The 12,592-nt window shown below is 37.1% G+C and overlaps 1 protein-coding gene across 1 annotated transcript; it reads right to left on the bottom strand.

Moving 5' to 3' along the window:
• Nucleotides 1-5,241: 5,241 nt before the first annotated feature.
• On the bottom strand, nt 5,242-10,782 carry LOC124641716 (fumarylacetoacetate hydrolase domain-containing protein 2-like). The gene is made up of 5 exons (XM_047179882.1): nt 10,622-10,782; nt 8,914-9,136; nt 6,864-7,028; nt 6,357-6,523; nt 5,242-5,416 (listed from the first exon to the last, which is right to left on the bottom strand). The coding sequence occupies exons 1-5, from the start codon at nt 10,780-10,782 to the stop codon at nt 5,260-5,262; spliced, it is 873 nt and encodes a 290-aa protein (XP_047035838.1). The 3' UTR covers nt 5,242-5,259.
• Between the last annotated feature and the right edge of the window lie 1,810 nt (nt 10,783-12,592).

Raw genomic sequence — 12,592 nt, 5'->3', positions numbered from 1 at the left:
CTGACAAGACTTTTCTTATATAAACATTTTCTTGCATATATTGTCAATCTCAACGTTCAGGATGTGGTTGTCTATCCAGTAGTGGAAAATGTTGGAATGGGTTATTTTTTTACTGACTGTGATTTTAAAATAAATTGTAAAAGCATTGGATTCTAATAAGAACTAACCCGTGAATGACTGTCCGTGATCGTCACTAATTTCCCGAAAAAAGGCAATTACCGCAATACATTCGAATTCTCGGTTAAAATCTAGAAGACCAAGACGCCTGCGCTATTGAGCTATCTTCTAGAAAAATCTTATCAAAACGAATAAAATAAGCTCGAACACGAGGTACTTAGTAGATACCGTTGAGGAGTTCCCTCGTCTCTCTGTCGTCTTCTTCGTCAGATCAGCTCTTAACCTCCACTGTTTTGTGGTGTCGGAGACATATTATTATACCCGAATGACAAGTTTTTACTTGATATTTGCCTTCAATTTTGAGAGTTGTCCCCGATTTTTTTGATGTTTCCATCATTTGACTCTGGTCCGGATGATAAAGGAACCATTTGGAAAGTAAGCCCTTTTAAAAATGAAATGATTGTTTAAAACGGTTGGTAAACGACGAAGTTATGCGCGTACAAACATAAACAGACGAACTAAGAACCTCCTCCATTTTTGAAAGTTGGTTAAAAAAAAATTGTCGTATACAACACCTCGTGGTTGTCAATTAATATAATTCATTTCAATTAAGGTACCTAGTATATGGAGTTCGTAAGCATATTTTGAGTAATATTGAATAAGAGTCAAACAAGTTTTTCTCAGGACTCCTGGGATAGATTTTGAAATACTTTGGTCTGGGTACTAATATAAGCCTATAGAACAGTGTACACTATGCAGTAATTGTGGGCAATCGTTGAGCCCAACTTCCATACAAAGAATAGCATTGTCCTTTATATTTACTGATTTCATCCGCTCATCGCACTATCCTTGAGTAATTTAGATTTGACGGTTCAGGTGTTGTATATATCCACTAGCTGTAATTACAACAGTGCGTAGGAATGTGGCTGCCTCCATGGAAGGAATGCGACAGGAAGAGACCGTCGTCGGCACCCTCATTACCCTAGAACGTTGCAAAGCCGTTAGCCACCTATAGAATGACTTCCACAAGGCCATTAGGTAGGGCCTGTATGAAAGTCTCTTAACAGACTACGGTGGTAGGCAGATGCAAGGATAACGTATTCAGAGTGCTTAGTGCGAGTTTTCGTGAATTTTTTTACGGACTCACATGAGAGCGCGTATACTAAGATTTGTATGGAACAAAAACAGCTCCACCTAGTGTCAAAAATTGGAACCTGTTTTTGTTCCATACAAACAGTGTTGCCAACAGTTGTAGAAGCTTACCACCAGAGTCAACTTTTAAAACCACCAGAAAACCACTAACAAAAATTTATCCCACACTTAAAATCACCAAATTCACCACTAAAAAAATATTGTTTATATTTTATTGTAACCTAAAACAATTTAATCATCCAAAGATGTAACTCGGCAACGATAGAAAATTAAAACAGACAAAGCATTACATCTGTTTAGCAATTCATCCGACCCGATCCGAATCCTTCACAAATTATAATCGGCGTAGTAGTTTCACAAATTGTTTAGTTACGCATTTGACCAATGAATGAGTACTTAATATAATTATATAGTAGTCGTTCACCTTTTTGTTTTGTAGATGCTTTTTTGACATTCCGTGAGACTTCAAATCTCCATAGTAACTCCTTAAAGTTGTACCACAAAACTTACATTTCGCTACTTGACCCGCAGTACTTTCAACATTTCGCCACTAAATAGGGGACTTAAACCACCAGTATTAGTGGAAAATCCACTAAGTTGGCAACACTGCATACAAATCTTAGTATACGCGCTCTCATGTGAGTCCGTAAAAAAATTCACGAAAACTCGCACTAAGCACTCAGGTGGAATTGGTGACGATAATAGATGCGTGTGAGAAGCCGCGACACAAACGATACGGCACCTTCAGTGCTGTCCATTGTGCTCAATACACAGCTTAAAAAAGTTGGAGAGTTTAACAGTAGCTTATTATTGAATTATAATTATTATTCTTAACCACATATTCATTAGTGTACATGCGAGAAAATCTAAGACTTACATAACGCCATTAAAACACTGGGCCTCATAAGTTTGAAGTCATAAAGATACTTATCAACTCGCCAAGAAGAAGAAAAGTGGCGATCTGGAGATAAAACTGTAGCTCGAACCAGTGATTTGGTCCTAACTAGAGCTAAATGAACCGCAGCCATCGCCAATGCTTCAAAACCCTTAAATTTTTGTGGTGGGTCAAACTGCGAGAGTATCTAGAATTTGCCTCACTTAGCAAAAGTGGGTACTGCAGCAGTAAAGAAAACCGAAATTATTTTTCTGGTGGGTAATCATCAAATTACTCATTCCTCTATTGGTGCAGCGTGAGGGAGTGTTAGATTTATACTGAGTAAAACCTCTGACTGCTGGTAAAAGTAAACTGAGTAAAAGCTCCAGAAAGAACATGGTGGGTTTTACTCAGTATAAATCTAACACTCCCTGTGTAATTTATACTGAGTAAAACCCACCATGTTCTTTCTGGAGCCCATTGCGTACCAGGGCCGCGATAACTCTTTCGAACAATCCCGCAGACCCGTCAGGCTTTGGCCTGTCAAAGGACGTCGTGGAAAAAACGCAGCCAACACAGGCTTATCGTTTTTGACTGAAGGACGGTGAGCCACCCGAAACTCACCGCAAAGTTTCTCTCACTTCCACCATCGCAGAGGATGGGATGAGCAGTGCGAGTTCTCACTTGCTCCGCACTGTCTCATTCACTAGCATGACTGCTTCGCAGAGGTGACGGCATCTCATTCCCTCTGGCCCAGACCATGGCCTGAATGATGTTATATGTACATATATATATGGCACTCCACAATATTACCATCCATGGAGTATGTAGTTCTACTTAACAGAAAGAAATACAGTTATATACCCTATTTATAAAAATCTGAAAAACGTAACTTTGCCTGTGTGTCGTGCTTTATTTAAATAAAAATATTAAAACGACTTCTTAAAACACTAACCAAAATAATTTTAGTTACATCGGTCTAGAAGTCGATGTCTACTGGATGTAGCTTATGTTTATTTTGCCGTTACTTATTTTTTTTAGCTTTTCAGTGACTCTCTCTTCTCTATCAGGTCAGCTCTAAAGCTCCATTGTTATATGTATAACGTTTTCACACATACACCTACAACTTTCGACCGTTGGCCTTGATTTCTCAGGGTTTCCATTATCAGATATATACCTACATACCAAATGAAATTTGCTGAAATGAATAGGCTACTTTTTACTACACATATATACATTTAAGTACTTTTTACTTGGATTGGAGAACTGGTTCTCACGGGATATGTGTGAAACCACAGGGAACAGCTAATAAGGATTTGGTACTTCAGAATAGTGTTATTATCCGCCTGGTAGGTCCTGCTAGATGGAGTGGTGCATTTACCAACGCAGTAACTAAAGCAAATTGAATAACCACCGATGAATTCAAAGTCCCATATAACAAGGATATCATACTTGACTACTGTGACTTTGATAGAGACTAATAAAATAAGCAAATTGCAAGCTGGTTTCGACGATGCAGAAAAGAAACATGATATCCACAGGGATTCGACAAAGAGCCATGAAAGCGACGAAGAAGAAAGAAAGGTAGAGATAATTTAAAATTAGTTATACTTGGAACAAGGCGAAATATATGAAAAATAAAGCTTGTCGAAGTGTTATTTCCAGCAAAAGAAGTCGTAACGAACACGGTACGTGACAAACTGAATAAATGTAACGGATCCATCTTCCACTTATTGGACAACTAAGTGCCAATCACTGCACCAACGGTCCCAGATTGAATAATTGAATAATCGTCAATTGCAAACGTTAGATTCAATCAACAACGTGTTAACGATACAAGAGGATCCCATCAGTTTAATATAGACATGGACACAATTGAAAATTGCAACAAAATACAAGTGACACAGTAGGAACAAATTATACCACAACGCACCCATATGACAGGGATCCATCTTTCAACGATCAACAAATTGCATACACTAGAACCAATAACGATAAAATAACCCTCAACAACAAAATTGCTCGAAATAATATCCATAACGATGAATATCCGTCGCGAATAGACGCGCTTAGAATCTGCGGGCGTCAAAACATATAATACCACTTAAGCTTGATCTATTATTCAGTAATAATCGTTGGGGAGCGGCGGCTCAGCTTATACTGGCATAACAACCCGTATAGACCACTTAACTCAATAAAACTCCCCTTGGCTGACATTAAATTTAATAGTCTATGAAAGGAACGGCGCGAGCGCAAATGGTCCTTCCTGTGAGGGAACGGAAGACGGCGATTGGCTCAATTGCGCGGCCCATTCACCAATCAGCGTCCTGATATGCTTGCAGGTCAACCTGTCCAATTTAAAATTGGTAGTTGTAGTCGCAAATCTCCGGGTTACGTAAGTCTGTTTTGTTTTTGGACCAAATACTGCATATTTGAAGAGTACAAAAAGAAATATTTAGGTACATTATTAAGGCAACCCATAGGTAAAGCAATGTTAGCAATGATAAACCTTTGAAGAATTCCGTGATAGTAGATGTTGAATTCAAACTAAATAATGAAGTTACTCATCTGGCGTGCGTGAACATTGAAAACGGTTCGGAGATACAAAGCACGAGAGCGGTTAATTAGGTTTATGACGTACACTTAAAACTTTAATTAACGATACGACGGTCTTCAATAGAACTGCATTCCGGCTACTAGATATATTAAAATAAGCACTTTTACGCCTGAGACACAGCTTTTTACCTAGTTCAGGCAAATCTTACATCAGCACTTTTTAGAATTAAGCAAAATATTGTAAAATTATGTAGAAAGTGAAGTAACAAACGATTGATTGATTTCTTCTTTATGAGATTTTTGAACATGTTTAATTCCTGAATTCGTATAATTCTCGCGAAACATAACGGCGGTTTTCATCTAAATTCCGATCAGAAGTTCGCGCATGTGGTCCATACTCCTCCCATACCTTAGGGCTTAGCTGATACCTAAAATCGTTTCTGAGCGGTATTGTTCTATGACGACAACAAGTTTGGCGAATTATAAGTATATAAAAGTTTGGCTTATGCAAAGTAAAAACAAGAAAATTGCCATCAACATTCCATACATTTATTGCAAGATCAAAACTTCTCAACCTTAGTTTCGAAGAAGCCAATGTTCTGTATCTCGCTACGTATGACGTCACCAGGTTGCAGAAACTCGGGCGGTGATCGTATGCCCCCAGTTCCACCAGGAGTGCCCGTTAAGATCAAATCGCCTGGGAGCAGCGTCATGACACTAGAAGGAGAGGAGAAATAAATCTTATATTTGGGGATATAAGAACTAGATTGCAGCGAATGTCCAAATAAGATGTATAATGTTTGCATGGCTGAAATTGGTGGCTACCAAGATGGGACTAATTGGTTACTCACTTTAACTTTTAGCCAAAGACCAAGTCACTATTTTACAGGAAAAGATTTTGAATGGAAATGGGCAACAGAACATTTTCAGAGAGGTGAAAAATGAGGCAAGAGTGTCAGAATTGTGTGTTAGAATAGCAAGAGTCACGAATTTCCAAATAAACAATCCAATTTCATGTTGTAGCATAAATGGGGTTTTAGGCATATACGCTCCAGAACTCTTCAATTGAGTGGAATTCTGTGTGAACCAGCTGAAACCAGATACAGGTAACTTGTACAAACGTCAGTTGTATCAATTGACCCTGTGCTAAATGCACCCACATTACTGATCCGACGTTTAATTGTCAAGAGACGTTGATCTTTCCGACTGGTATTTTAATGCAAATTTTGCTTCAGTTTTGATCACGTTAGAGGATCATTTTTATCATTAAAAAGGATGAATATAGAGGAAAGAAACAACGGATGGATTTTGTGAAAATAGATAGGGCTGGAAAGAATGTTACTTGTAGGATGACGGCAGATAGAAGAATATGGAAGACGAACACTTGCTGCGTCGTCCCCAAAAAAAATTAGAATAAGAGCAGGGCGTGGTAGTGCCAGTTTTAAATTCCTGCAAAAGTTACTCTATACAACTCGTCGGAATTCAATGGTCACATAAGCTAAAGTGTTTTTCTGTATGTCCGAAGTCCAAAACTTCGCTGTAGTAAAAATGAATTAACCAAACAATATTGCGAATGAGCGATTCGTCAAATAACCCATTTCGGAAAAACCGATTGGAAATTCCGCTTGTAAGAAAGTGATATTAAGCAGATCCATACCTGCTTATCCTCTCAATAATAGCGGGTATTTTGTGTATAATGTTGCTGGTATTACTGTTCTGTTTCTCAACTCCATTGATACTGCAAGTAAGGTTCAGATTATATGGGTCTTCGATCTCGTCTTTAGTTACTATGTAAGGTCCAATGGGGCAGAACGTGTCTTGAGACTGTTGGGAGCAAAAATTTTGAATTAGCTTCGTATAGACTACATAGCTTCACTGTATAAATGCGTGCACAGAAATATAGTTAAATATCATAAGGCCGAAGTCTTTCAAGACTTTTTCGAAAAAGTTACCGCGGCTTTGGTACACAAAGGGCTTGAGGAGGAACGGAGGAACACCTTCACTGCATCCACTGCGGGAGGCACTATTTGATGATATCCCATCTCCAAGAAAAGTATCTTTTAGTAAAAACACCTAAGTCACGCCAACATACGCTTTCCTCCTGATTATACTTTTTCAGTACGTACCTACTAACGACCTAATAGGTACGCGATTTAGAACAAACCTTGCCAAGTAAAAACTGTGCCCCATTCTTCTCTTTCTGCCATTCTCTATCGGAGATGTCCTGCGCGATAGTGTAGCCGAAGATATATTTGTCAGCATCGGCAGCTGTCACGGTACTGGCAACTTTGCCTATCACGACTGCCAGTTCTACTTCCCAGTCCACTTTCTGGAAAACACTTTGTGTCAATCTTATTAGAGAGCTGGGTTTGTTTTTAAGAGCGAGCTAATCTCAAGAACTACATGGTCAGGATAAACTTTCAATATTGCTGTGCCCATCAGGGTCCATAATGGTGTCCATTTTATATTTTTTCCCTAATTTACCTACGTTATGTAATGCAATAAACAACATGAATATGAATTAGATAGCCCCATTTATAGATGAAGGAATATGCTACTTTATAATATCTGTGTTAAATTTTGAGCAAAAGATTCCCACAGTTTGTGCAATGCGTTTGCAAGTGCTAAAGTAGGAGTATTACTAAAGATATAAAACGATAGGTACCTACCTACTGCACATGCTTCATATACTGCTTACTACTTTATGTTTGAAATATTGCTAATTTATAAATCAACCTTGAACCATAGCGTAAGCCACAAAACCTAAAAGACGGCTTCAACAAAGAGTTAGCAACAGTGCTAGACCGGTACAAATTCAAAAAACCAGCCAGTACCAAAACGTCTTTAATAAACGGAAGACGTACTAAACACTAGTGACATTATTTCATCATACGCTACACCTACACACTATGAATTACAGCGTCAATTTACTCCGATAATTGACCCCAATTTGCGAGACTCTGAGGTCAGAACAGACCTCTGTGATTCACTACGAATTTTTGACCCCATCTTTATGTGGAGGTAGACACGAGTAGGATAGGTCGTTAAACTTTGAATTTAGAAGAGGATGGTGGTAATTCTATTTGTTTAAATAAAGATTATCATTTAAAAAGTATTTTAGATAGAATGACAAGTCGTGGTAGCCTTGTGGTTAGGTTCAATTCCAGGTCAAGTACATAAGTACGAATAGACCTCTATATTCTCACTTAAATACGTTCTTTCTTAGTATCTCGAACACCTAGGTATGACTGATTAAAGGTGAAGGAAAGCATCTTTAAAAAAACCTGGACTTAAGTCTGAAATCGCCAATCTACCTTGAGCAAGCGTGGTGAATAACGCTCATTCCTTCTCTGTATGAGAATAGGCCAGTGCCCTAGATAATAAAAGGGCTTACCTATGAAGTGGGTTAGATCCTGAAAACTTTATATAGAACTTACCTTGCAAACTTCAGTCCTTATCCTCAAAGGATCGTTACTACTTTATGTTTGAAATATTGCTAATTTATAAATCAACCTTGAACCATAGCGTAAGCCACAAAACCTAAAAGACGGCTTCAACAAAGAGTTAGCAACAGTGCTAGACCGGTACAAATTCAAAAAACCAGCCAGTACCAAAACGTCTTTAATAAACGGAAGACGTACTAAACACTAGTGACATTATTTCATCATACGCTACACCTACACACTATGAATTACAGCGTCAATTTACTCCGATAATTGACCCCAATTTGCGAGACTCTGAGGTCAGAACAGACCTCTGTGATTCACTACGAATTTTTGACCCCATCTTTATGTGGAGGTAGACACGAGTAGGATAGGTCGTTAAACTTTGAATTTAGAAGAGGATGGTGGTAATTCTATTTGTTTAAATAAAGATTATCATTTAAAAAGTATTTTAGATAGAATGACAAGTCGTGGTAGCCTTGTGGTTAGGTTCAATTCCAGGTCAAGTACATAAGTACGAATAGACCTCTATATTCTCACTTAAATACGTTCTTTCTTAGTATCTCGAACACCTAGGTATGACTGATTAAAGGTGAAGGAAAGCATCTTTAAAAAAACCTGGACTTAAGTCTGAAATCGCCAATCTACCTTGAGCAAGCGTGGTGAATAACGCTCATTCCTTCTCTGTATGAGAATAGGCCAGTGCCCTAGATAATAAAAGGGCTTACCTATGAAGTGGGTTAGATCCTGAAAACTTTATATAGAACTTACCTTGCAAACTTCAGTCCTTATCCTCAAAGGATCGTTAGGCCCAATTATAGTGCTGGAAAACTTGCTAAATATCATAGGTATGGGTGGGTGGTCCACGTTTATTTCCTTACAATGATCCGAATAGTTCAGGGCAACCCCTAATATTTTGTCCATATTGTCAATTGGGGCTACTAATTTGACCGAAGATAGGGGAACTCCTTCTGAAGTATCGTTGCAGTGTAATCTAGAAATATTTGAAGGTAAAAATGTGTTATTTGTGAAAATTTGTTCTTATTTTTGTATGCTTTACGAGCGATACTTAATATTATGTACCTCTGTAACCTATGAACACAGAATAAAGAGCTTTGACTTTGACCATCTTCTTTTCTTCACTAATATAATAAAGAGAAAGATTTGATTGATTGTCTGTTTGACATGAATAGGCTCTGAAACTATATGACCGAATAAGTATTTTTTTACTATTCGGAAGCTATATGCAGTAGTTTCCACAGGACGCAAAACTGCGAAAAAACGGCTAGTCTACTATAAAAGCAAAATTCGACTCACTGATTAATTACAACATTTCAGAAACTATACTTCGGCCGTTCAGAGAATGCGTTCCTGACACCTATCAGTTAGTCACGACTAGTGATGGGCACAACATAACACTGAGTTCGTTACCGTTCCTTCAAAATGAACCGCCGCATTATTTTAAGATTATTTTCGTTTTAAATTGGCGGAATCATTTGTTTTATATTTTAGTTATTTAAGTGGAAACCAAAAAAAGGTAATATTCATATAATAAAATTGTTTTATTTATTCTTTGTTACAAGTACATTGAATTGAATGTGCGAACAGAATATTAATCAGACTCCGATTTGCTTGAGGAGGTGGTGTCTTCATCATCATCTTCGCCTACATGTATAATTATATTATTATCAATAACAGAATCAATCCTGATATCTCGGTCTAACAAAAGCCGGGTAATCAAATAAAAACAGATCGAAAACACTTGAAAAACGTGGTCTATGCGCACGAAACGACAACGGACGACTGTTTTAGCGTCACAAAATGGCGGCCCATAACGCCATTTGGGGTTACCATTTTTAATCTAAGTATAAAAATGCGGTTTGGTCATAGTTTTATTTTTATATTTCATAAACGTTATAATTAAGTCTTATAGTCCATTATTTTCCAATTCTTAAAAAGAAAATCAAAACGTATTATTTTATATTATAACTGTATAAGAACAGATTACGATACTTGCCTGTTATTTTTAGCACAGCACTACAAAATATAAACCGCTGACATAACCTTGTAATAGCGCAGTATAGATTTAGAAAAATATTGTTTACCAAGTTATTTGACACTCAGTTTGGCACAAAATTATAACATTCATTGATTATTGATATAATAATGTTGTTTTAATGCTCCTCAATTGTTAAAACGGTAAACAACCAGCAAAAATATTTTTATCGTAACTGCAACGCCATTGCAAAGTTACGTCGTCAGTTCAATCGCGACGTGTCAGGAACGCATTCTCTGAATGGCCGAACTATACAATGTTGAAATTTGATTTTTGCTTAGGATTTTACGAAACTTCACCTCCAAAAAAAACAGGGTTTGGAAGTACGTACGTCTTGTTCAGGTATCAAGCTTATCAGTTCAGGATCTACTTATTTAATGGTCTCTAAATATATAGCAGAACATCTATAAATTTATAACTCACGTTTGAATTCTATCCACGATTTCTGCTTCCAATATTTCTATCATAGTCGTAGGCATAGAACAATCTTGACAACAGATGTCCACAACATTGTCGCCCTTCAAATATCCCACTCGGATCTGACCAGTAGTAGAATCGTTAGGTATGAATTGTAGGAATTTCATGTTAGTGTTGATTAGGTACTGAAAATATTTAGCATTATAAGAAATCAGACATTCATTAGGTAGGGTAGTTCTCATCTCTCTCCTAGATTGTCATTAGGTCAAAGTTGAAATCTTTATTAATAAAGGCATTAGCACTTTTTAACGTCAAAATTACAGCACCCCCAAAACGCCCCCCTTTCACCACTTTATAGTGTTATGGCTGGAAAGAAGAAGCGGGGAAGAACAAACTTCCCAGCAACACAGATGTCTACTACAATTCACCTATTAATATAATTTACGAGGTATACAAATCAATATTTTTTAAATTATCTTAACAATACTAAACACGTAACACACGGTTTTTTCCTTCGTCTTTTAATTCACAACCAATTCACAAGTTTCGCATTGCAATATCTGGCAGAAATTTTAAACAGCCTTTATTTTGCAGACAGTCGACACTTTATCGCTAAAGAGTTAAACCGGGCCTTAGTATTGTAATCCAACGCGGAGCCATATAGATCTGGTACATTTTTAGACGGGTTTAAACTTAGAGATGCTGTGGGATATTATTGAAAGTTCATTCAAAACAGTTTCACATACCTTTTAGCTGCTAGAATAAGAGTCTAAGAGTCAATCTAGTTCAATGCACCAAAGTAACAAAATATATATTTTTTACAGGATAATTCTCGTGTTTTTCCTGAAAAGTCACCCACCTTAACTGACAGGTTTTATGTCATTTTGATTACTGTGGTAAAAATCATTTTTTTGATTAGATGTAAGGAGTTTTTAAAACATTTAAAGAAAACCTATTATAAAAAAATAAGGCAATATCATGATTGTATAAGGTCGGCCCAGGACGATTTCAGTAGGCCAAGCACGAATATCAAACGTATTCGTATCGACAATGTATCGAGGCCTCGATTCGAAAACGGAGTCTGTCGATAGTAGGCAGCACGAACCACATTCGAAGCACTCCACTATCGAACACTCGATTCGAATTCGGAGGTGACGTCATGCAAATGTAAATAGGGACGCGCCATAGTGAGCAAAATGAACGATTGTTGAATGAATGGTGCGTTCGAAAACTAACTCTAGTTGTTAATATTTTTTTTACCTTTGATTAAACGTTTTATTATTATTAAATTATAATAAAAACTGAATGTAATATAAAAAAGAGATCCAAAGTTAATTATTAGACATTATAAAATGGCATTATCTTTAGCAATATAACATAGTTACGGAGATTTTATTTTTTTTAAATGACGGGTACCGAACGCACCAACTTGACATCCGACGCGCGTAAGGGCGCCAAGTTTGTTTATGTTTTGCTACACGTCCACAACAAAAGTATTTCTGTTTTTAGGGTTCCGTACCTCAAAAGGAAAAAACGGAACCCTTATAGGATCACTTTGTTGTCCGTCTGTCTGTCTGTCTGTCTGTCTGTCTGTCTGTCTGTCTGTCAAGACCCTCTATCTCAAGAACGCGTGGACGTATCAAGCTGAAATTCACATGAAGTACTCAGGCTTATTGTCCCTTTAAGCTGTGAAAATATCAAATTTCTAAGCCAAGCCAATCAAAAGATACAGCCGATTATGTCGATATTTTCAACAAATTTTCGACACTCGGAAAGGAATCAAAACCTACAGGATACTTCCCGTAAACTCAGAGTCTTGAAATTTGGCATGAAGCATTGTCATATAATGCAAATATAGGAAAAATTACGAAAATCTCATTTTTTTAGTTATATAATGTAAAAAAAAATATTTAAATAAAATGAAACTTACTACCTTATTTCTCACGAACGAATAAAGGCATCAAATTGAAATTTATA

This window comes from Helicoverpa zea, chromosome 23 (assembly GCF_022581195.2).
Source record: "Helicoverpa zea isolate HzStark_Cry1AcR chromosome 23, ilHelZeax1.1, whole genome shotgun sequence".
In the NCBI taxonomy this organism is placed as follows: domain Eukaryota; kingdom Metazoa; phylum Arthropoda; class Insecta; order Lepidoptera; family Noctuidae; genus Helicoverpa; species Helicoverpa zea.
Note: the sequence above shows the minus strand (reverse complement) of the source record. Positions and strands in the feature narration are given on the sequence as shown.

Bases quoted from the DNA above. Each gene is read 5' to 3' on its own strand.
- LOC124641716 (XM_047179882.1), bottom strand. From the start codon at position 10,782: ATGAAATTCCTACAATTCATACCTAACGATTCTACTACTGGTCAGATC. The intron at 9,137-10,621 runs GTGAGTTATAAA...AAATATTTCTAG, and splicing joins ATCGTGGATAGAATTCAAAC to ATTACACTGCAACGATACTT. The intron at 7,029-8,913 runs GTAAGTTCTATA...AGTGTTTTCCAG, and splicing joins TAAGGACTGAAGTTTGCAAG to AAAGTGGACTGGGAAGTAGA.